At 38.2% G+C, this 26108-nt stretch overlaps 1 protein-coding gene across 5 annotated transcripts; it reads left to right on the forward strand.

Moving 5' to 3' along the window:
* Positions 1–25062, forward strand: ap1b1 (adaptor related protein complex 1 subunit beta 1). Of its 5 annotated transcripts, none has more exons than XM_059550958.1 (24): positions 1–87; positions 2096–2156; positions 2462–2567; positions 2716–2851; positions 5231–5476; positions 5829–6019; positions 6365–6586; positions 6745–6865; positions 7479–7574; positions 7782–7897; positions 8159–8324; positions 8642–8740; positions 11058–11317; positions 11468–11666; positions 12139–12159; positions 12562–12627; positions 13702–13731; positions 13933–14076; positions 14444–14589; positions 15435–15564; positions 17758–17842; positions 18232–18318; positions 19395–19549; positions 24954–25062. In XM_059550958.1, exons 2-24 carry the CDS (start codon positions 2120–2122, stop codon positions 25026–25028), a joined length of 2934 nt encoding a protein of 977 aa, XP_059406941.1. In that variant the 5' UTR covers positions 1–87; positions 2096–2119; the 3' UTR covers positions 25029–25062. The 5 variants fall into 5 exon arrangements, with proteins under 5 accessions (XP_059406941.1, XP_059406942.1, XP_059406940.1 ...); XM_059550959.1 differs by having other exon boundaries at positions 21–115; XM_059550957.1 differs by lacking the exon at positions 1–87 and adding an exon at positions 187–337.
* Positions 25063–26108: the final 1046 nt, after the last annotated feature.

Here is a 26108-nt window from a genome sequence, read left to right on the forward strand (position 1 = left end):
ACGGAAGTGTGAATCATATGATGACAAAACATGTAAGGTGGGAGGGAAGGAAGAAGGCCGACTAGTACACACTCACTCTTCACTTCGGTAAGGAGCATTTCTCGGTTTGACTGAGGTACGGTGTTTCATTTCCACTTATCTGTGGCTTTGTGCGCTGCGTGGTTGGACAGTAATACAGTCCGCTAGATTAAAGGCTTAACTGCGCTCCCATAAACCCTGATTAAGAAGGTCATGAAGCTTTAGCCGTTAGCATTCAGCTAGCACACCATCGACTGTCTACGTCTCCGCGAGCAGGTTCATTCATCCGCCAAAAATGGAGTGGGCAAGTCAGCTTTGTGTGAGTGAAGGACCAGTTCGCTCTTAGGATTAGAATAAAGATCCGTGGATAATTCTGAATTGAAAATTAGTTAAAAAATGTCGGATTCGGTAATAAGAGGGTTTTGCTAGTTAGCTCTGTGGGTTTACCTAGTGAGGCTGTCACCGCTGCGCCACGTATATATTTAACCAGTTGTTGTTGTGATGTTACGGTTATTGGTAGCGTTAACGTTGGTCGTTTAAGATCAAGCGCTGCATCACGTTAACTGTCGTTCAGTGGAGTCCGTCAGCTCTCTGACAGTTGTCAGTTACTTTATCTGTACTTCACTGACATTAGCTGGACGCCGCCTCACAGGTTGACGAGAGAGATTAATCTTCTTCTTTAAAGGGAACCCGTCCTGGTTCAAGAGGTGTACTGTTCCATATTTTCTTGTTTATTACTTTATGTGCCTGCCAGCGTTTTCAACTTTGAAATGCTACGGCCTTTGGCTCTACCATTAATTCTTACACAAATTCTTTTTTTAATAATGTAAAAAAATATTTGCTTAATGTGGTGGAAAACATGATGCATTTTTTTCGTGAATAGAACGTTCAGAATAACAGTATTTGTTTAAAATAGAAACCTTCTAGCATTATACTGTAAATGCCTTCTGTCTAAATACTGTCAAATGTGTATTGTTATTGATTTACAAAATTGCTAATGATTATAAATCAGTATTGCAAACATTAGTTAACATGGTGCTGTTTTTTTAAAGGGGTGTAATGATAATCTAGTAATATGGTATGTTTGGTAATGAAATACCACAGCAGTCCTTGATTAATGATTTATGCATTTGGAGAGTTAGTGGACTGGTAATGTTGCCTTACTAACTGTGTCAGTATTGTCATTTCTTTTTTCAAGGGCCATTTAGACAGGTGTGAACATTAACAGACAGGTGCCGTTTCATGGATGATCATAATACAGTTTGAATGGAAGTGGTCAGCAGGGTTACACAAGGCATTCAGGCGCACAGATCATAATTCTGCAGCTTCTTTTTTGTAACTGCAAGAATGAAAATGCCTTGTGTTGTTAGCCATTGAGGAAGATGAAAGGCTGTAAATGCGACATGTTTTTCCAACATTGAAAATAATAATTAAAATATAGATTTCTGAAGGATCATGTGACACTGAAGACTGGAGTAACGTCTGCTGAAAGTTCAGCTTTGCATCACAGAAATAAATTGCATACAATTACAATAGAAAACAGTAGAAAATAAAAAAGATAAATATTTCACACTTTAACATTTTTACTGTTTTTAACTAAATAAATGGATCTTTGATATTTTTTTAAAAGCATTACAAATTCTTAGTGACCCCAGACTTTTGAACGGTAGTGTATAAATAAAAAAACTTATCAAGTCAGCTAAATCAAATAAAATACTGTTGTATCCCAAGGTTTCTCTTCCTCTTAAAAGACCTTTCAGGTGATGGCGAGAGTCTAATGTTCAATAACAGGAAACGGGAAACTCTTCACAGCACATTTAGAGAGCATGAGAGGGCAGTCACTGCACATAAAGAATATAATTTGCTGACTCAAAGAGAATATCAAGCTTTAACAATGTGTTTTTGTGCAACTTTTCCCCACTCCACAATCTGTAAGAAACATCATGGAAGGTATCAGCAGGACAGGGACTTGACTTCCTCTTATCCCCCTGCGCTTGCACTTTTTCGGTATCCTACCTCCCTTTATTCTCTTCCACACTTTTCTTATGGGCTTAGGAATCTTCCTTCTCTTCTGCAGGAGAACCGCGGTTTGGGATCCAAGATGACAGACTCCAAATACTTCACCACTACCAAGAAAGGTATGATGCTTTCCTTTTTGGGATTAGTATAACATAGTGTTAAAGAGATTTAGTCATTTACTGTGTTTGTTCTGGCCAATGCAGATCATCAAGTTGTGCCAGAACACAGTATTTTAACTGCAAATAGAGCTGCACACAATACTTGGTCAAAGCCAAGAAAAACACTACACAAAATTATGATGATTTTCTCTTTTATTACATAAGCTAAACAGCTCCTCTAATACTGGCTGTCTGGACTTGCACATTATTTTCATGCTGTAGTTGTGATCTAAGATTCATAAATTCCTCTGTGTTGGACTGTCTAGGGGAGATCTTTGAGCTGAAGGCAGAGCTCAACAGTGATAAGAAAGAGAAGAAGAAGGAGGCAGTGAAGAAGGTCATTGCTTCTATGACAGTGGGAAAAGATGTCAGGTAAGACGAGCCTTTTTGCAGTCAAGTATGCAACGTTTATATGAATGGCTCACTGTTTTAATATGCTACTCTATATGTCATCCATCCTGTGTTTCCATTGGTACAGCATGAGCTTATGTAGTTCTGATCTTAATATTTTTGTTTCCAGTGCTCTGTTTCCTGATGTTGTGAACTGCATGCAAACGGATAATCTGGAACTGAAGAAACTGGTCTATCTGTACTTGATGAATTATGCCAAGAGCCAGCCGGACATGGCCATTATGGCAGTCAACACCTTTGTGAAGGTACAGTTCAGACAAAACAACTGATAGTATTTTTAATATTGTATCATACAATTTGCACAGGCAGTAGATATAGATTGAGGTATTAATTTTCTATTCAATGCAAAACAAATTAAAAAAATGCTCTGAAGTTTAGACGGATGTAATTCCTACTCTGGACTGTGAAGTTCTTAAAAGGCATGACATAAGCCTGGCAGCAGCAGAAAAACTAGAATAGTCCGTCTTTATAGGATTGTACAGTCTGCATGGCAGTCACTCCATTAGCACTAATGTGTTTTTGCTGGCTTCCCACACACCTGAGAATGGAACGAGAGACACATTACTGAAGCAACTAACTAGATGAAGACTAAAGCAAGTAGGCAATAAGGCCCATCACAGCAAATTAGAAAACACAGCAAAACGTTTACAGGTTCCTCAGGGTCTCTGTTGATGGTGCTACAAACTGAAGGTGCTTAGGCACCTATTGTATCCGTTAGCGTGCTTTTCTTCTTCTTCTTCTGCCCTATGTCTATGGCAGCCCATAGAACCGCTTGCGGGAAAGTGGTGAAATTTGGCACGTTGATAGAGGACAGTCTCAACATTAATCACAGCATGTTTGGCGTCTTCAACTCTCCAAATGTTTCATTTTCTTTATGCTAATAACTTTTGAACCATAAGGCACAAAATTAAATTTACACCAAATAAAAAAAATCACAAAGTTTAGTTTTTTCGCTATTTTTAATTGTTCATAAAACCTACTTTTTCGAACTCGTCCTAAACGGTTTGTCTGATTCTCACCAAAAATGGCTCAGATCATCTTCAGACCATGCTGGCAAAAAGTTATGGAATTCAAGTTGATTTGTACCCCCCTTCTTGAATAACGCACAAAGGAATTCTATGAAAAGCCCGTAAAAATGGATGTGAGGCTATATCTCCACAACAGTTTGGCGTATTGAGACCAAACTTGCTGTGTGTTATAATAAACATGACCTGAGACTACCTGCAGTGTTTTGGCGCAGTGCCCCCTGGTGGTCCGGAGACATGAAAAATGCATATTTTTGCTTATAACTTCTGAATGGTTTGGCCAAAAATCACAAAACTGGTCTCTTTAGATTCAGTGCGTCATTTCGAGTCGAACCATACCAAATGTTTTCATGTCTGCCATTTTGGGTTTCGGCCATTTTGAATTTAGGAAAAAAATTACAACATTTTAAGAACGCTTTATTAAGAAAATTGGTATTCATTCAAAAAGTATGGGTGCAAAAGTTATAATGCAATTTATGAAAATGCTAATAACTTTTGCATACATTATTATATTGTAATTAGACTGATGTTGATAGATTCCTTGCATTATGCTGAGAACATTCTTCCAGAATTGGCTGAACTTCCTTTCCACCATTTTGATTCATATTGAAAACATACTTTTTCGAACTCCTCAAGCCTAGGTCCGATTTTCACCAAAATCGAGTCAAATCATCTTCAGACTGTGATGACAAAGTGTTATGGATTTCGTGTCGAGAGATGAATCCGTTTTTGTACAGCACTGCTACAAATTTTAGGCACAGAGCCAAAATGACTCTAAGGCTATATCTCTTCAAAGCTTTTACATAATGACAACAAACTTTGTGTATGCCATTGTCACCTCACACAGAACACACCAAAATCATTTGATTACAGCGCCACTTGTTGGTCAAAAGTGATAAGCCATTCATTCATATATTTCTAATGGTTGTATTTATGACTTTTCAGCCATTTAATTACAATCATCCTAAAATTGCTTTTATTACTAATTGTTGCATTTGGTCTGATGCTCCATGCCATACTTATCTCCTCAATTTGCCTTTGGAGTGCTTGGCCCCGTTTATTTATTTTTCTCAATAGCCTTTTTTCATTGCTAGTTTTAAAATTATGCTTTTCAGTAGCAAATTTAATTGAGTATTTTTTTTTTTCCCAGATGGAGACTTTTTCCATTGACTTTCATTGCTTTTATTCTGTGCAAATTATATTTTCTATAACTTTCACAGAAACATTATATGGTATGCTTATTTATCTGTTTCACACAGAAACCTGGTTTATGAAAATATTTAGTAGCTTGTAGCAAGGTGTTTTTGCAATGTTTGTAACTTATCCTAGCTAATTGTTTTGTATAAGCTTAGTAGTTGATAGCTTAGTATACATTTTTGTACACATTAATATTTAATACATATACATACAACAAATTGATCAAAAGTGAAAGAAGTTTATATAAAAAGAAATGCTGTTATTTTGAACTTTGCATTCATCATAGAATCCAGCAGTAAATATGTTTATATGTGAATCTTTTATTTTTTTTAATATTTTTTATTTTTTTGACACTGTCTGTGTTTTAGGGCTAATGTGTGTTGTGACGTGTTTCTCCTGTAGGACTGTGAGGACCCCAACCCTCTGATCCGTGCACTGGCTGTGCGCACCATGGGCTGCATCCGAGTGGACAAGATCACAGAGTACCTGTGTGAACCTCTAAGGAAGTGTCTGAAAGATGAAGACCCTTACGTAAGGAAGACTGCTGCAGTTTGTGTTGCCAAGCTGCATGACATTAACGCCCAGCTGGTGGAAGACCAAGGCTTCCTGGACACTCTGAAAGACCTGATCTCTGACTCCAACCCCATGGTGAGGCATTATAACCCAAATAGCCAAATAAGATAAAACCAATCTAAAATGAATAATTGACGTGAAAGGAACATAAAATAAAATCATAAAAGTCCTGGTTAGATGCTGACAGTATTCCAAAAAAATAACCTCTAAACTTAGATAAATATCCCTGAGTGCGTCTGTACTCATGCTAATTCACTTGCCCACACACTTATGTTTTTTTTAAAGGGCATCCGTGGTCTTGCCAGTGCCCATTTAGCTCTCTCTTAGTCTCCGTGGTGTGTCATTACATGCTATTGTTGTGCGAAACTCAAGACCCATCACACACTACCACTGTATTGAGTTAATGCTGCTTTTCTTTCTCCATTAGGTGGTGGCAAATGCAGTAGCGGCTCTGTCCGAGATAGCTGAGTCTCATCCTAACAGTAACCTGCTGGACCTGAACCCTCAGACGATTAATAAGCTCCTGACAGCCCTTAATGAGTGCACCGAGTGGGGCCAGATCTTCATCCTCGACTGCCTAGCCAACTACATGCCCCGTGATGACCGCGAGTCACAGAGGTCAGAGGGCAATGTTATTTCATCACTCCTGTGTGGTGGACACAGATTCTCTAATGAAGTCTAGATGCTAGCTTCACTAATAAAGCTGTATCTAGTGTGTCACCTAGTATCTGCACTGATTACCTGATTTGAATTTAATTAGATCAGAGTTGGCTTTGAATCATTGTTGCATTTTAAGAATCAGTATCGAATTGTTCAAACGTAGATTGCAGTTTGGAAAACCAGTATATATTTCTACCAGCCATAATTCAGGCATTTTTAAACTGCCCAGTATGTTTTGCCTTTAAAGATGAGTTTTTCTTTCTTCTGCCTTGTTGAAGCATGTTTCTCTTTCTCCTCCCACAGTATCTGTGAGCGGGTAACTCCACGGCTGTCCCACGCTAACTCTGCCGTGGTTCTGTCTGCCGTAAAGGTTCTGATGAAGTTCATGGAAATGCTTCCTAAAGATCTAGACTATTACGGCACTCTTCTGAAGAAACTTGCTCCTCCTTTGGTCACGCTGCTCTCAGCTGAACCTGAACTGCAGTATGTTGCCTTGAGGAACATTAACCTCATCGTACAGAAGCGGTAGGTGCAGAGCTGTGGAAAATAAATGAGTTTATAAGAAGTGATGATGGTTTGGGTAGATCAAAGTTAATTCACAAATAATTATATTGCATTTATATAACTTTATTATATATTTCTCTTTTTATATAAGTGTTTTTGTCGTTTCATGTTTCTACCAGCCCTGAAATTCTAAAACATGAGATGAAGGTTTTCTTTGTGAAATATAATGACCCAATCTATGTCAAGCTGGAGAAGCTGGATATCATGATCCGCCTGGCGTCTCAGGCCAACATTGCTCAGGTGAATGAAACCGCACCCACACCACCACACTTCACTAATGTAAAACATGATCTCTGCCTGATCATCTATGTCTATACATTTTTCTGTGACTCCACCCAGAATAAAGTGGGATCTAAAAGTCTTAGACTACTAGTGAAAATACATCTGTTTTGCATTTTTGTAAAAAAATTAATTAAACATGAGTTTCACAATGTCTAAGTATTTTTTTTTCCTCTTTTGCATTAATGACAGCAGCAATGTATATTTTTGGTCTGCCCATTTTTTTTATGTAATAAGACAATGATTTTTGTAATGACAGAGGGAATATAATTAAATGATGTATTATTTTTTACTTACAAATTTGTTTGGCCTTTCTTATTTCATTATTTTATTGTTTGAATTTTTAATCTGTGTCTAAGCTGAAATGGCAGTAAATGTTATTACTATTACTACATGTATTTTATAATATCCTTCATAATTTTCATTCTTGTAGTTTTAGTTTTTTTTTTTTTTTGACATCCCAAAACGGTTGTTTCCATGTTTAGATCTTTTTTCAGTCCCATATATTAACATCACTCACTTTTGGACCACTCATCACTCACTTTCGGAATTTCTGTGTGTTTGGGTGGTGTAGGTGTTGGCTGAGCTGAAGGAATATGCCACTGAAGTGGATGTGGACTTTGTGCGTAAAGCTGTACGAGCCATTGGCCGCTGTGCAATTAAAGTAGAGGTGAGCTGGCGTGACCCTGATTAGGACTTAATTAACACTGACAGCCTAATGAGTGTTAATTTTAATTGTAAAGTTCACCACTACTAATGAAAGGATTCAGCCTGATGTGAAACAAAAGCCAACTGCTTCATTAGTTAACTGATTATACAATTTATGCTTTAGCAGATTAGCTTATCTGTTTTTCGGTCCCTCCTGTCTTTGTTACAGCAATCAGCAGAGCGTTGTGTCAGCACACTGCTTGACCTCATTCAGACCAAGGTCAATTATGTGGTGCAGGAAGCCATTGTGGTCATCAAGGACATCTTCCGCAAGTACCCCAACAAGTAGGTTTTTCTGTGCGGTTTCCCCTGTCCCTGACCTCTTTGTCATTAATCTGTTTCTCTCTTTCTCTTTCTAAATTGCATCCTATTTTTGTTTGGCTAAGGTTTATTATCCAGGTTCATTGTCCTGACACAGTCTCTGTTCAGCCATGCCCTTCACAGTAAAATGTGTTAAAGAATTCAATAAGGAATCATTGAACCCAGCCTCCTACCCCACTTTCATTTAGCTGCTTCATTGGTGCTTTTTTTTTAATGTATTGTCAGATATGAGAGTGTGATTGCCACTCTGTGTGAGAACCTGGACTCTCTGGATGAGCCTGAGGCACGGGCAGCCATGATCTGGATTGTGGGAGAGTACGCAGAAAGGATTGACAATGCAGATGAGCTGCTGGAGAGCTTCCTGGAAGGCTTTCATGATGAGAGCACGCAGGTGAAGTGCCTTTCAAATTGCTTTATTAAATATGCTGTAATAAGTACAGCAGACTTGTGATATGCATGTAGTGTGTTACTTTGCTTCAGTGTGCATGAAGAAAAAACCACAACAGTGTAACAGGATGATTTTTTGCTGTGGTATCGAAATTGGTCTCTCTCACTGGAAGTGGTAATGACTACTGAAATTTTGGTACCATAACAATAATACCATACTACCCTAGTGAATACTCTAATGAACTCGCATGAACTTGTCTATTGGAAAATCGTGTTACAGGATTTGTCCCTGAGTTAATGTTTTTCACGCTTCTCTTTCAGGTGCAACTGCAGTTGCTGACAGCAATTGTGAAGTTGTTCCTGAAGAAACCCACTGAGACCCAGGAGCTGGTGCAACAAGTGCTCAGTCTTGCCACACAGGTGAGATACCCACACGGGCGCTTATCAAAGCACTCATATATTACAGTGAGAAAATGAATCTACACTTATATTTGCTCACACCTTCAAAAACACACATCCATTCATTTCAGATGGATGCAGCACAAACTTGCTTGCTTGACAAATGAGACATGTTTGACTAATGATTAAATAATTTAAGTCAATCTCCATGTTAATGAACCTATAGCAATTCCAAAACTCTTTCAGTCTGTTCTGTTTTCTTTTGATGTGTTGTAAGAGAAATAGGTCAGTTTAGCTCAAACTGAATTATTTTTTATGTTATAGGGAATTTGGACAAAATCACTGTTTTACGGCCAGTGAGAGAAAGTAAGGAAAGAATGAGTTTAAGATAATAAAAATGTGAAATACCATGTTTATAGCAAAATGTGCAATTGCATAGACCTGAACAACCATCAATCATTTAATAAACCCTTGCATTGAGTTCCTTAATCAGGTTAAAATTTATATTAAATGCACCAGTTCAGCGAGAATCTGGAGGTACTTGCGTTGCCTGTGTAGGGGGTTCCCTTTGTTGTCATCATTGCAGAAAGGGGTTTCCCAAGGTTGCTGATTGGCTGGAAGTTCAGTGGTCATTCGAAGTGACGTCTTGGGTGTTGGCTGATCAATGGTGCAGAGTCAGTGGCTGGTTGAAGTTTGGAGGCAGGTGCAGTCAGAGAAGCACTTTGCAGCAAAACTTAACTCCGAACACAAACTCTCAACAGAAAAAAAAGCGTGGCTAAGTAGCAGCGGGCATGCAGGCTGAAGCATGCTAGAATGGTGCTTGAAGAATGCAAAAAACATGGCTAAGAGCAAAAAGCAGAGGCTAAAAGCGTAGCTAAGAGCTAAAATGAAAAAAAGCGTAGCTAAGAGCCAAAATGAAAAAAGCTAAAAGCAAAATTGTATGATGTTGAGAGTTTTAAACTGGGCTGTTGGACATATGCCAAATGGTGTGTTGACAAATTAGCAAAAACACGAGCTAAGACAATAGCTATATTTCTCCTCCCAATACATAAATCAGAATTTTATCTTATCAGTCACATGGTCCAGGTTTTCCCTGCTCTTACAGAGCAAATTTCTAACTTATACATACCCAAAATTGAATATAAACCTATAAACTATTCAAAAGTTATTCATAAGACATACTCACTGAGTGATTAGGACATGACGTGTCAAACGTGTGGGTTACATAATATGGAGTTAATAATAAGTCCTTTAAGCATCATTTTGGTGCATCTACATCTGTAAATGGCTTCTGTCATTCTGTGAGCATGAGGATGTGCTTTGTGTGGAACAAAAGGTCTAGAAGAATCCTGGCCTTTGTCCCCACCCAACGAAATCCCTACTAATGATTTCCCTCATGTGATGGTCATGATGTTGTCTCTTCAATCATCAGTCTTGGGTTTCTTTGCCCCAAAATTGACAATCTCCTTCCTGAGTTGGGATTAACAGTAAGTGTTCTTTTGTTTTAATGTTGCAAGCTGTTCTGTGAAAAGAGTTGGTTGGTTAGGCTTGCTTCAGACTGGCTGGCACTAGGGTATCGCGGACAGATTTATGACGTTGTCTTGTTGTTATGGGTCTCTTTGTGGAATTTGGCTCTTTGGGTTTTTTAAACGCCAATCTGATCGTATCTTAATTTTTCTGATTCACTCTGATACCCTACAGTGTGAACAAAGCTTCACTAAATATTGTTCTGTAGTGTGACTCGTGACTCCATCCAATAACTGCAGTAAGCCTTGTGTTTTGTTTATTTTAATATGAATGTATCAGCTTTCAAATTTTGTAAGATTCATCACAAAATCCACTGCAGAAATATATCAACAAACAGCTTGTAAACAATATGCGAACATTGTATAACAGAGCATGTATTTGTGTGAGATCTCATTAATATTCAGAGAAGCCATGAGCTTGTGCTGTCAGACTGGGATCTGAGATTGAATCTTGTCATTATTAACTTTGAGGTTCATTGCCACAGGCTGTAGTCGCCGCCAGGGTTCTGTCAGAATACCAAATGTCCTCCTTTATCCCAGGTGCCGTTTTATGGCCTCAAGATCTAATTCTCTCACCACTGTTTTGCTCTGGGTGTTGCTGGCGTACCACTTGATCTTATCACACAGATGAATTGGTGCTCAAAGGAGTTTTGCATTATTTACACAAGACTCTGTCCTTGAGGGTTTGTGGAAAGAACCAGTCTTCTCATTTTCTTTTCTTTCCTCTCACATCATAAACTGTGTATGATTCCCTCAGGTTCGCTATTGGTCAATCTCACTTTCCCTGTATTTTGTTCTCTTGAACTTTGCAGGATTCTGATAATCCTGACCTGCGTGACCGTGGCTACATCTACTGGCGTCTACTCTCCACTGACCCTGTGGCAGCAAAAGAGGTGGTGCTGGCCGAGAAGCCTCTGATATCAGAGGAGACGGACCTGATTGAGCCCACCCTGCTGGAGGAGCTTATCTGCCACATTGGTACTCTGGCCTCAGTCTACCACAAACCTCCCAGTGCTTTTGTGGAGGGCAGCCGTGGCGTTCAGCACAAGAAACTTACTGCTCGTGCTGGCTCGTGAGTCTCTACTTACATTCTTTTCTTATATTACTTTAAAATAAATGTTTATAATAATAATAATAATAATAATAATAAGTGTTTTAATGTCTTTTTTATTATTATTAACAACAACAAAAAAATTCTAATTTGATAATTTCTCTCTCTCAGTGGGGAAAGTGCCGAGAGCCCTGATGTTGGCCTGTCTGGACCTTCGGAAGCTCCACCTGCCGTCATTCCATCACAAGGTGATCTCTTGGGTGACCTGCTGAACCTGGATCTGGCTCCACCCACTGCCACTGTCCCTTCAGTGCAGCCCTCAATGCAGATGGGAGCCATGGACCTGCTGGGAGGAGGTCTGGATAGTCTGGTGTGTTCATCTCCCGCCGCCTCTCGCTCTATAGACATAATCACCACTTTGTGGTGCAATTAGATTAATTTAAAGGGAAAAACAGTGTAATTATTGGAATGAATATACCCATCTGTTCCTTTAACAATCTGTGTGTGCGTATACCGAGGCATGCAAGGCTTTTGGTAATGTCGTTGTCAGTTGTCCAGCTCACACATGTTGTAGGACATGTATTTTGGGTTAGCATTGTCCTGAACAGCAGGATCCAGACCTACTATGCTAAATCAAGATCGTCTAATCCCAGATAAGCCGCCTCCTCCTTAAACACACATCAAAACTCTCTTAATCAGTGTAATTGTGTCTGTTGAGAAATCACAGATGGTCTTGCATAAATACAGTTAACTTTCCTTGCCTGCATTTCCCCTCCGGTCTTCTCTTTCTCTTCTTTTGACTCTTTTCCCCTCTCTCTTTTATCCTTACGCTACACTTGCAGATGGGCGATGAATCAGATACGGTAATTCAACTAAGTGGAAGAGGAAGCAGACACTTTCATATCATGCCATTTCATTAGTCTAAATTGCGGATCAGTTAGTATGAGTATTCGATGTACTCCTCACACCAGCAGAGGGCCATGTACATTTACAGCCCCAACATTTGTATTTACAACCACTTGTAACTAGTGTCAACATAAGTAAAATATCTACAAGATATTTGCTTTGTCATAACACACCTTGTATGAAATGTCCTGGGCTTGATGCAACCACATGTTATTTTTAGGGAAGTAATGTCAGTATTTTTAGCCACTGTAAAGTTCATGAATGTTTGTAGCAGTTTAGAAATCCCCAGCCTCATTCCCCTCATTTCTTCTGCTTTCATCCTTTGGAAACATTTCATCCATTTCTCATTCCTGTATCAGCCGGGAGTTTCCCACAGGACAGAGGTGCAGTCTCCCCAGCCATCTTCTGATTATAATGAGAGAGAGGTCTGTGTGGGTGTTCTCACCTTTTGAGTTCATCCTTAATTTGTTCCTCTGTACTGATCTTAGACTAGTCCCTTTTGCCCAACATAAACTGCTCTGAGATCAGTATGAAGGAACCATAAGAGCACCTTTCCTCCTTTTTGTTTCAGTGTTTGAGTTTGTAGCAGTAGTAGTAGCCACATCTCATACAAAATGTTTAATATGTTGAAAGTAGGGGTGGGCGATATGACTAAAATTGCTTTCATGATATGAGTCAGTTATTGTCCCAATAATTTAAATATATATATATATTTATATGTGTCTGTATGTGTGTTATTTTGGCGTTGTTATTAAATATAAGAACAAGTATGCAAATGTAAACAACAAGACAAATGCAATCATTTTTTTCAGGTGCATTTAAGCATTTAGCATTTAAGTAAGAAATATTAAAAAAGCAATCAATGACAAATAAAGCACTGCATAGTCTGCGCTGTGAGCGATTCTCTTTTTTTCTTTGCTATTTATGACAATAGACAGCTATCACTCACTCTAAAACTTCATTATAAAGGTCCAGTATGTTGACATGCATCTGATTTCTTTCCCAGTGGTTTACAATCATTTAAGACATAGCTGACTATTTTTGTGGATACTAACCAAGACAGACATTTTATGGCCTTTTTTGGCTTTATTAGATAAACGGTAAGGATGAGACAGGAAATGACAGGAGAAGTGTTGGGGATGGGACTGGGAAAGCACTTTGTGACCTTAGATGCAAACTTGGGTCACCCATGTACAGTATATCTTTCTGTATCACTTTAACATCTTAATAACTTTAAGCTGTCCTGTGCTGTGCAGATATATTAACATGCTGTGATATAAACAAAACCTTTATCGATTGACATTTCATATTGCCCATCCCTAGTTGAGACTAAAAAGATTAAAGAAACTGTCCATAGAATGTCTCTCAACTTCCTTTGCAGGTCATTGATTTGTTTCCACCCACTGAGCTAGTTCCCCCTTCATCAACCTCTTCATAATTATCCGCATCTTTTCTGCCTACTGATCCTAACACTCTCTTTTTTTCCTTTCTGTTCCCAGCTGGGAGGAGACATCGGCGGAAGCCCTTCGGTAAGATTTTCAGCCAAGTTCATCTAGACTTTGATGAATGTGCTTCATTGGAGGAGTATTAGCATCAACAGAGGGGTTAGCCTTCCTTAAACAGCTGTTAAATTCCTCCTCCACGTCTTTTATCAAAGTTAATTTTTGTCTTTTTCCTGACCGTCTTGTAGCAGTCTAGAAAAGTGGTAATACTTGTCTCCCTCTGCTCAGATGGTTGGCGGTTTGGGGGTGGCCCCAGCAGCCATGCCTTCTGCTCTTGGCGGAGCCCCTGCTGTTGGAGGTGGATTAGGAGACCTTTTTGACCTCAGTGGAGGTGTTGGCATGTCAACAGGATCCTACGTTGCTCCTAAAACTGTAAGTATAGAATCAATCAGTACTCTGAATCAGTAACTTTGGTTATTCAGAAGTCTTTTATAAGCAGTTTCCCTGCTTTTTTTAGTCAATTTGTAATGCGTCAGCGTTTCCTGGACTCTTAGTGGGTGTGCACCTGAAACGTGCTGTGGTGTTCAATAACAGTGGAGTCCAACAGAATGCAGATCTTAAAAAAGGCTTTAAAATGCAACTCTCATAGAATGATATGCTTAAAAAACACAAAGGTGCAATGCAGGGGCCAAAAGCATCGATCTGATGCATTTGTACAGAAACATTGAGAAGTCCTGCGTGTGTCCGCCTTAATCTCTTTCTTCCCCTACACTCTTAACCTGTTTATCCGTGGGTTCAGGTGTGGTTACCAGCAATGAAAGCTAAAGGGCTGGAGATTTCTGGGACATTTGCCCGACGTGGTGGGATTATTCAGATGGATCTTTCTCTTACCAACAAAGCCATGAGCGTTATGACTGACTTCGCCATTCAGTTCAATAGGAACAGGTGAGTCCAATGGCAAAACGGGAGACGCTTTTGGAGGTCTCTTCAAGGTTTTGCTCTTCTCTCTGTGGCATCTTCTTTGATTGTTAATCAGTTTGGAGGCATGCCTAGAAGACGTTCCATTCATTTATAGCATTTTGTCAGTGGGATCATTCAAGGACATGCTGATGTTTAAAGAGTCTTAAATGTGTTCATATCAATTGAGGACTTCTGTCTAAGAAACTACTGCTTGTTTAGTAAAGCAGATTGTTGTAATATATTCTATTTAGATCTTTGACTAATACAAGGGTGACAAAAGTCATATTCTTATATATGTATAGATTTATAGAATGGTACTTTCTCACACAAATCTCAAGCCACAATGCTAGGCTGTTTTGAATGGTTGGTAACCTGCCCTCTTAAAAGTGCACACATCTAAGTCTTTGTGATGTTCTTGTTCCTATAAGGTCCCTCTCTCTGTAAATGTGCAACAAATGTACAGATTGCAGACGGTTTAAAAAACTGGGTCTGGGTCCTTACCAAATATTGATTGGGTCTTTACTGGTGATGCAAATAAAAAGATAGTTTGGCCGAAATAGTTTTGAAGGGGCAAAATCATTGACCCGAAAGGGCTCTAATGGCACATTCTGACGGTGTATGTTTCAAGCACACAGCATAGATTAGCTACAGTAAGTAAACATATCATCAGTCACATATTTGCAGCATCAGAACTGTGAATATGACATATGAATAAGTATGCAAATTAAATTACCCACATTTATCTGCAGTAGCATTAGTTTTAGCTAAACAAAACTTTAATTTGTTTTTGTTGCATCACTAGTCTAAACTGTTTCTCTTTTTTTCTATAGTTTCGGTCTCGCCCCTGCTGGCCCTCTGCAGGTTCTGACTCCTCTGAGCCCCAATCAGACCATTGACGTCAGTCTCCCTCTCAGCACGAGCGGCCCTGTCATGAAGATGGAACCTCTCAACAATCTGCAGGTAAAGTATCCATCACATTTCTGTAGCATCATAATTCACGTGCAGTATGAAATGAGCGTTCTGCTGTTAAGCAATAAATCATACCCCCGATGAGCTTTTATTAGAAAAGCCACTCCAGAGACCGTACTATAGACATTAAGTGTGGGTGGTTACCAAGGGATGCAACTTTTCAGAAGAGATTCAGTGAAAAAAAAAAATCATCATTAGTGGTTCTCCCTTGACTGTTTACGCTCTTTTCTATTTTCTCGTCCTCTCACTGCATGTCCATTTCTGTCATCTTTTAATCAGGTCTGCAGCAGTACAGTAATAGATCTGAATTAGCTGTGCCTGATTATCTCTCTCAGTGGAATCATTCACAGTGCTCTCCAATGACTGCACTGGGAAATAAACCACAAATCCCACAGACTACAGTAGGAAGGTATAGTTATTATGGAACAGTGCGATCACTAATTGGTAGTAATTAAACCAGGAAAAGATTGTGTTAAGGTTCAGGTACTGTTTTGGTTGGGTGAAGCAAATGCAAGAATATAGGATCTCATTTTGCCTATTTTAGAGCCCTAAAGGAGATTAAAAGAAGATCGTGTTTAATATGAAGATTTTATAGAGCCCTCCAGGTTTTATCTAATGCCATTTTCAAATTAAATGCATGTGTTAAGCTTTCCTGGTCAGAGAGAGATTAGTGAGCGTCGTGTTCAGGATGCACATGTTAGTAGACTGCCATTTAAATGGTCAATCATAAATGTGTCTCTTTCACCTTTTGCTCTGTGCTTATTGTTGAAGTCATCAGCAGGGGTTTAAGGGAGCTGTTTGATAATAATTATGGGATTTGTCACTGGGAATCATAGGAGGCAACATGAAACTGTTGTAACAACAATATGTCTGGATATCAGGCAGCTCACAGCTTCAGCTCGTGTATTTGATCTGGACGTGCTTTGGCTTACCATGCGTTTCCAGTCTTTGCAGGCATGGATTACAACAGCTGATACTACTTCCATTCACAGAGAGGCTTGTGGCATTATTCATTTTACACGTGGCTGCCAATAATAGATCAGTTATTCATTGCAGTGGCATCACAGGAAGTGAATGTTACTCATACACTGAATGAAAGGAATTATTTATTTTTCTGTAGCTTGACTCATTGTCATTATGATACTGTAGATCAATCATGTTTGGTTCAATTCCTGACTATTCCACAAAATGAAAAGTTTGATTTCTGATTTCACATTAATTAGTACATTGGTTTTTCTTCATATTATTTTGCTTGATGGTTCTATAGTGTAGCATCTCAGAGCGGTTTTGCTTAATGAATTATTCAGAGTGTAGCATGTCTGGATGTCTGTGTGGGACTTCCTGTCCCTCTCTGAGGCTGTATAGTCTCTATTCTGATGGATGCTGTGCACCTGCTGTCAGCTTTTATAAAAGCTCCCCTGGGAGCCTTTCAATCCTTCATGCTCTCAGAAGATTTACAGCCATAATCAGATAAAAGTTTGGTGTGTTTTTTTTTTAAAGCTGCAAACTTACTAATTCACAAAATGTAGAAAAAAAGAATTGATTTAAATTGTTAAGCACTTTTTAGACTGACTTTTTGTATTTCTTTAAAATTCATGCAAATAAAAGCTAGATTTTTATGGCAAGAAACCTTAACTTGTAACATTTTACAATAGAAATAATATAGACAACCACTCATTTTACATATACAATTTACTGTATATCTGATTTTTTAGTACAGGTGTTTTTGAGTATGCTTGTCCAGGACACATACACTCGCTCTGTTTTCTCGAACTGTCAGTTGGCATCTTCTATCCTCTTAGAGAGTTTGCCTTTGAGGCATTCATGCATGTTTGAAGTTCACATACTGGCGTGCAAACATGAACTCCACGCGCAGGAGCTGAACCCAACCTTTGTAAAGCCACAGAGGGTCTTAAAATAAAAGAATGGAGAGAGAGAGAAGCAAAATGTCAAAGAAAGAGATGATCAAAGGACCATATTTCCCTACTATTCTTTGGTCTGTGTGTGTGTGTGTGCGTGTATGCCATTCTTTGAAAGTGCTGAAGAAAGAGAGGTCCATTTATTTTGGCTGCATTTATGAACTGAATTCTGTCTGCTTTTAACAGGGTGTGAGAGCCTTGTCCACAGCCACAATGTCTTAAATCACAATCGTAATGTGTTTCTCTCTCTTTGTCGATGCTGCAGGTAGCTGTGAAGAATAACATCGATGTGTTTTACTTCAGCTGCCAATATCCCATCAGCATGATCTTTGTAGAGGATGGAAAGATGGGTGAGTGTTTGTGTGCACCCTTAATCACTGCCTGCGTCCTTGGACGTAAGCAGAAGCGCTTTAGGTGATTGTGACGTCAATCCATATTTTCTTTTTTTTGGTGTGTGTTCTCAGGTTTTGTTTGGCTATTGTTTTTAAGTTTTGATTCATGACTTGTGCATGACCGTGTGAGCACACATGCCAGATCTGTGTCCAAATGAGTGTGTAACAAAAGATTATGGTGTTTATGTGGAGACGTGTGAGTGTGAGAGAGACTGCTTGTGCATAAATGGCTTCCCCAAGGAGTCTCTTAAATGGAGTTCAGTCTCTGCAGGATATCACACAAATGCACAGTAGCTGTGTCCGAAAAAAAGTAATTTTCCTTATCCTTTTGTACCTCTGCTTCTCAGAACGTCAGGTGTTCCTGGCCACCTGGAAGGACATTCCAAATGACAACGAGGCACTGTTCCAAATCAAAGACATCCACCTCAACTCAGGTAACAGGAATAAATGTGTGCTGTGCAGAAGTGAATTGGGCAAAGTGTGTGGAGGAAGATGAGAATGAATGAAATGGAGGAAATGAAACAAATAAGCAAAGATAGGATGGAGGGAAGGGCTGTACTCTTCTCAGTGCTTTGAATTATATTGACTGTCACTCGCTCTGTCTTTTAAAAGAACACACTGTCCTGTTGAGTTCTGTCTCTTAAGAGTGCTGATCGGGTGGCATGTCTGGGTGTAATTAACTCGAGGCAGGCTTTTAGGGAATAATCCTCTTCCGCATGACTGTTTGCATAAAATAATTGTGAATCACACTGGCATGAACATGCACACACTCTCAGTAATATTGCTAATGAATGCACTGTGGGTGTCTTCACTGCTCTTTTTTTTTTTTTTTTTTTTGGACTCCTCCTCTTTCCATTTGGCTTGGCATTTTAATATAGGTGTTGCTGCATTGTTTAATATAAATCTCCTGTCCCAAAGCAAAATATTTTAATGTCAGCAATGATTTGAGCTTGCAATTAAATGACTATGATGAGAAAGTCAGAGCAGCACAAAATATATACAGTAGATTGTAAAGAAACAATTCCACTTTGTGTTGCGCATCAATTTATTTTATTTATTTATTTATTTTTCTCTCTGTTTTGAACTTTTGTTCATAATAGAATACTGAATTTAAATGTATTTGATCAAATAAACTTAAGTCTTCTTTAAAAAACTGATTCACAAAATGATGTTCTGAGATGGTTCTTTTTAGTGATATGGTGAATCCATGTAACGTGTAAATTAGTGTATGTCAAATTAACTTTTTATTTACTCTTTGAAGTGCAGATCAGTGCTTTTGTTCTATGAAAAAATAGGCAACTTATACATGAAGAATTTGAAGTTGAAAATTGGTTATTTTCGAGCTAACTTTTCTTTTAAATCAGACTAATTACTGAATGGTTCATATGCCAGCATGTATAAATACGCATTTGCCACAGAGTTGCCATAGAGACTCACTCAGGTTCAACTTGTCTTCAGAAAACTGCTATGTGTGCCTGTGTTTTGTTAATGAGTAACTTCTCTCTCTCAGACGCGGCCAGCAACAAGCTGCAAGGCAGTAATATCTTCACCATAGCCAAGAGAACAGTGGAGGGGCAGGACATGCTGTACCTGTCTGTCAAACTCACCAACGGCATTTGGGTGCTGGCAGAAATGCGCATACAGACCGGCAACCCCAACTACACGGTAAATCGGAACAAAGAGACATGGAGGATGTTGTAGTGGATGTGAAGAGACTAGCAAAGTACCACTCAAACACACATAGATCAATAAAGACAGGAGGATGTGCTGGAGGAGACAGTAACAGCTGCATGTGAGAGAGAGAGTGGGTTCTCTGCTGAGAGAGAGTACGGCTCTCCTGTTATTTCCTAGTGAGTCATGTGGGAGCAAGATCTGTGTGTTTTTGTGCATATATGAGAGAAGAAGCGGGTAAAAGGGCAAAGGTCTGCTGGGAAGAGCAAACACCTCCTTAAAGCCTACTGAGCTGCATGCCTAGATAGCATTTTACTGACATTACAGTTGCCTCAGAGTCCAAAAAAAATGCTGTCTAGTCAGGCTGCATTCTAGGTTGGAGATCCAGCCATTGTGTTTAGAGAGAAAGAGTATTTGGCAAATCGTAGGTGGGTGAAGATAAGGAAAGAAGATTGTCAAGAAAAGATGTCAATCCTCCTGTCAGGCCTTTGGTTTTGTGGGATTTGCCATTATGTTTGTTTCTTCTCCCTCGTGTTCCCTTTCACATTTCCCACATGAATCATGCTTTACAATTCTAGGGCACCAATTATTCTCTCAGATCTCAATTGCACCTAGAATTGTGTACGCCAGCACGCTCCTTTCCCTCTATGCATCCAAGAGAGAATTGAATTATTAAATATATTATACAATTATAGTTAATCAGCATATTCAGCTGTTTTCATCATAGCATGCACATATATTATATCATTCCCACCACGATGTGACACCTTTCTTGAGTCATGTACAAATTGGTGTACCATTATTTTTCTTTAAAGCAATACGTGCACAAATCCCATCCTCTTTACAGAAGACACTATATATGTTACATAAACTATTATCTAACATAAAATTAATCAAATCAAAGGGATCTAGTCCCTACTGAGTGCTTAATTTAAGCTAAAGATGTGCCATTCACTCACGTATCCTCTATCACATCTTATTGTCTAAGTGAGAAATGTTATTATTTATGATGTTTGATTTTATTGTATTTTTTTTCCTGTGTGTTTGCTCATATCTGCACTCACCTTTGATGACATCACAATGCAGGAAATGGAGGTTGGGTGTTTTTCCCCCCTAAATAATCTTAACTTAAACTAAACGTCTTATCTTTTACATCTTCCTGCCTTTTTTCTTTGACTTCCTTCTATCAACAGTAAACAGTCCACTGAAACAAATGTGTGTAATAACAGTGAATGTCACAGCTATGTGACCTCATATAAGAGCAACTGTTTTGAATGATCAAGCGAACCACACGAGGAAATGTGTAGAAAGCTTGGAGTTATATTTTCTAGTCCTATGTCATAAAAGAAAAGCATGATATTATAGGAAGATACAGAGGTTGTGTGCACAGAATTATTTTCCAGATTTCATTCCAGGAATAATGAAATTGAATAGCCTTCATTAAAAGAGTTGCTCTTCATCAAGAAACCCGTCGATTCACGGCATGTGCTTTTAATGTGTACAAGACTCGCTCTCCTATACACACACACCAGTGTTTCCTGTATTGCTTTCAAGCTGAATCCAGAAATCCGCTGTTAAATCTACACCGCCACCACATAATTATTTTTTATCTGAGATATGAGCTGGCGGTCTGAATTAAATGTGATGGGATAAGATGGATTGCTGCAATATTATGGCAAGAAAACAAGTTCTTTTCCTGACTGTACTGTACACAAAAACTAACTCGACCAGTATTGTCTGAATCCTTAATACACGACTCGCTTCTCTTCAAGAATCATTTAAAACTATTTTTACAAACATGACAAAGCTTTTATTGAATAAACTAAATTTGTCAAAAAATTTGATTCGCGCACTTAAACACAAATTTCTGAAGGAAACACTGATGCACAACACATCTGTATGAGTCTGCTAATCTTCCATCGCTCTCCTCACATCCTAACAGCCACTTTAAGAGGCAGAACTGTTATTCACAGCTCAGACGCGTGCTCCATGAATCATCTTGTTTTGTTCCTGGCTGTTTGTTGTAGCATATAAACAATATTTGTCTCAAAGGATCAAAAAATGTGGCAGTGTGGCTATACTGTGAACTGTTGTGATATGTTGTTTTCTCTAAATATCTAGCAATGTTTCCATTAGCTACGAAGCTCTACAATTTGTCACTTTTCGTCGTCCCTATGGCAACCAGGCATCCAATGGCACGACCCGATTTCCCTTTAAACGATGCGAGCATCTGATGGCAGGGATCTGTTAAAGCATTCCTCTGCAAACCTTCATGCAGCACCCTGCTGCTTCCACTCTTCCTGTCATCCCACCATCTCTTCTGTTTTCATTTGCGCTTTGATTACATTTCTTCCCTATTGTCGCAACCCGCTGCTATATCTCCAAGTCTTAGTCACACCATCTACACTTCCTTCGTTCTGTGGTTCATGCCCACCACCCACCTGTGCAGTATCTCCAGTCAAATAATAGAACAATGTAACTGTTAATAAAACGCCTTTGCGTACAGGAAACTGATGCCACAAAGCAAGTTGGCACCAGTGTCATTGCGTCTATGTGCATTTGTGCACCCACTACATTCTGCATGAAGCGAAGACTAAATCCTCCAAATCTTGAAGAGGAGCAGGCTGGCTTTTGATTGATAAGGACATGCCACCTCATTCTTAGATGATCTCAGCAAATCATTCAACTAATTTACCTGTCTAAATTTTATTTGTGAGGAGTTGAATTATCTTTAATCGTTCCCCAAGCTGTGTATTGATCTTTATATGTATTTTATTCTTTTTACAGTATATTGCATGTTAATTTAGATTTTTTAATATATATAATTTTAATATATACTACCACTAAGTTAGACTTTGGGGTCAGTAACTTTCTTTTTTATGACCCAAACTTTTTTTATTTTTTTAGAATACTTTGATTTTTTTTCAAGTGGATACTTTTAATATTCATCAAGGATGCATTCGGCAGATGTAAAAAAAATAACTGCTTCCACAAAAAATATTAAGCAGCACAAATGTTTACATTGATCATAAGAAATATTTATTGTGCAGCAAATCAGCGTATTAAATTGATTTCTGAAGGATCATGTGACACTGAAGAGGAGTTATGGCTGCTAAAAATTCAGCTTTGCCATCACAGGAATATTGCATTTTAAATTACATTGCAATGATATATTGCAATAATATGTCACAGCATTAATGTTACTGTGTATTTAAATAAATGCTGACTTCTTGAGCATAAGAGACTTCTTACAAAAACAGTAGAAATCTTTATCTCTCAAAACTTTAACGAATTATTATTTTGTAATAAACTGCAATAAACGTTACTTTTAATGATTTCTTAATACATTATCATGCCTGTTATCCCTATATATAAATCAGTATGCATTAATTGAATCAACTAATATATTCTGCTTGGCTGTGATTCTATTCTATTATAAAGCATTTTTACCTTGAAACAAACACATGCAAATGCTCATTATTGGAAATGTGTTCAGTCATTCTTGGTGAACACAGTATTTTAGTAAACTCTAACCAACTTGGTGTGTATAGTCACGGTGTTCTTTCTTTTGACTAGTGAGAGCCTCACAGTCGCTGCAGTGAGATCTCATAGAAGCATAGAGAGAACTCTTGGGTTTGGGAGGAATAAATTGTGCCACTGATCTCTTCCTCACGCTCATCTCTTTCCCTTTCACACTTCTGATGTCCTGTTGCGCAGTACCCACAGGCTGTCTGATTGTCCTCTGTATGATTGGTCCGTGAGAAGCCTCAAGTCACTTGACATAAGAGGAGGCAGGTGTTTCAGTAGATGGAGGTCTCTACTCATGTTGACCTCTCCAAGCGCAGTTGCTCCTCTGGCATTAGTCTGCATTTGTTTGTCTTTTAGTCTGTAAGTACCACATGAGATCCTTTTAGGAGGAACAGCTTTTTATGTGGCTCACAGCAAGTAAACACAGCTTGCTTATGTATTTGCTACAGGTGGTTGGTTTAAATAGTTTCTCAAAAGGGGTAGAGTCAGAAATATTCAACACCATACAGATGTTTGGGGTTGGCAAGATGTTTTACATCTTGTGTTTTCACCAATGCTGCCTGTATTTGATCCAGAATATGTGACGCTGGACCACAAAACCAGTCTTAAGTCACTGGGGTATAATTTTCGCAATAGCCAAAAAAACATTGTATGGGTCAAAATTATTGAGTTTTCTTTTATGCCAAAAATCATTAGGATATTAAGTAAAGATCATGTTCCATGAAGATATTTTGTAAATATCTTACTGTATATACATCAAAACCTAATTTTTGATTAGTAATATGCATTGCTAAGAACTTAACTTGACAACTTTAAAGGTGATTTTATCAGTATTTTGATTTTTTTTTTTTTTTTTTTGTACCCTCAGATTTCTGGTGTTCAAATAATTCTATCACAGCCAAATATTGTCCTATCCCAAAAAACCATGCATCAATTGAAAGCTTATTCAGCTTTCAGATGATTTATAGATCTTTAATTTCGAGAAATTGACCCTTATGACTGGTTTTGTGGTCCAGAGTCATATATATATATATATATATATATATATATATATATATATATATATATATATATATATATATATATATATATATATATATATAATAAAACAGTAATCCAGTGAAATATTAGTTTAAATTAACCATTTTCTATTTTAACATTTTTTTAAATGCAATTTATTTCAGCAGTCATTACTCCAGTCTTCAGTGTCACATGATCTGAAATCATTCTAATATGCTCATTTGGTACTCAAAAAATATTTCTTATTATTAGTATTGTAAACCGTTGTGCTTCGAAATACTTTTGTAAAAACCATGATGCATTTTTTTCAGGTTTCTGTGAAGTTCAAAAGAACAGCATTTATTTCATATACCTTTTTGTAACATTATAAATGGCTTTATTGTTACTTTTGATTAAGTTAATGGCTGAATGAAAGTATTAATTTCTTTTTAGATCTTACTTGACCCCAAACGTGTGAATAGTGAATTTATTGTATATATGCCTGGTGCAAGTCATGTTGTGCTTTCAGATTAGAAATGAATGTAAGAACCTTTTCTTCAGCTAATAATAAGGCAAAAATTGGAAGTGTTAGTCATAAAGTTTAAGCTTGCTTTGATATTCTTCATGGCAGTGTTTGTAATTTTGTGCTCTTGGCACAGTGAAGGAGATTTATATTGTATTAGTGTGTTGGCAGGCTTTCAGGATTACTAATGTTTATTTTCTCTCACCTACTTTTTCTCCATTTTGAAATGTCTTAATTTTCTTAGCATGCCTTCAAATCTTCACTTAACAATTTTATGAAATTTAAATTGATACTTGCAAGTGTGTCTGTATTTTTTTTCTAATCTCTCTTTCTCGGTTTCTTCCTCAGTTGTCGATAAAGTGCAGAGCGCCAGAGGTGTTTCCGTTTGTGTTCCAGTGCTATGAGTTGGTGTTGAAGAACTGAAGTGGTGGAAACCAACAGGAAACCGCAGTTCAAACTTGATCGGACCAGTCAGAGAAAGAACCCCTGCTGTCCTGCATTTCCCTCAGACTGTGCTTTCAGCATTGACTGAATCCCAAGGAATTTTTCTTCATTATTTTGTCCATTCCAAACACCCTTTTTTATCCCACCGGTTTCCATCCTGCAGTCTTTAAAATAATACAGTAACAGTAAAATACAACACACACAATATAAAGATATCTTCTTTAATTCACATATGTGTGGGTGTTCTACTCAGTCAATTTAATTCCTGTACTACATGATTGCTTCTCTGATTATCCTGGGTGATTGTTTTTCCCCCTCATGGAGGTCAAGCATCACACACAGATGATCTCAGAGTTTTAGACCAGCCTGTATTCATCATCCATCCAGTTGTAGAAAGGGTGTGTTTACATCATTTGAGAGAAACCTTTCAATACCGCTGTTTTTAATTTAGTCTTAATATTCAGACAGTGGGTCGCTGGGTTTGTATTCACACAAACAGTTCAAATCTTGATTTATTTTTGGTTCTGTTTTATTAAAGCTCTCTCTGGTCTTTCCTCAGTCATTTAGGTGGAATGCTGTGTGTTTATTCAGAAGCACTACACAATTGCTGAGTAAACTTTTTCTCTGTCTTCAAAATATCTGTATTTGGTGATGACTAAGTTTGCAGTCATGTTTTGCTATTAAGCTGGGTTTATTTTTAGTTACTACTGTCTTTAGTGTGCCGTGTATCAGTTGTGTGCGAGTCGGAGATGTAACATGCTGCATGTTCGGTTCCTCCTCCCTTATTCCCCCTAATGACTATGTACATGTCCATATATTTGAGTGGGTTGTTAATTTAGTGTGTGTGTTGATAAACCGTTGGATCCATGAGGGAGACTTGACTCCTAAAGATCATCCTGCAGAAATTGATATTCTTTATGGTATGAATATCTCTTAAATCACACTGAATGCGATGCACCTGAAGTCTCCTGCTTTGCAAAACAACTTTACTGAACATGTTTCTTCTCTCATTCTTTACTGGACAGGGAAATGTAGTTAATCTTACATGTCCATGTAAGG

The sequence above is a fragment of the Carassius carassius genome, chromosome 5 (genome assembly GCF_963082965.1).
Source record: "Carassius carassius chromosome 5, fCarCar2.1, whole genome shotgun sequence".
In the NCBI taxonomy this organism is placed as follows: domain Eukaryota; kingdom Metazoa; phylum Chordata; class Actinopteri; order Cypriniformes; family Cyprinidae; genus Carassius; species Carassius carassius.

Bases quoted from the DNA above. Each gene is read 5' to 3' on its own strand.
- ap1b1 (XM_059550957.1), top strand. From the start codon at position 314: ATGGAGTGGGCAAGTCAGCTTTGT. The intron at 6,020-6,364 runs GTCAGAGGGCAA...CTCCTCCCACAG, and splicing joins GATGACCGCGAGTCACAGAG to TATCTGTGAGCGGGTAACTC. The intron at 13,732-13,932 runs GTAAGATTTTCA...CCCTCTGCTCAG, and splicing joins ACATCGGCGGAAGCCCTTCG to ATGGTTGGCGGTTTGGGGGT.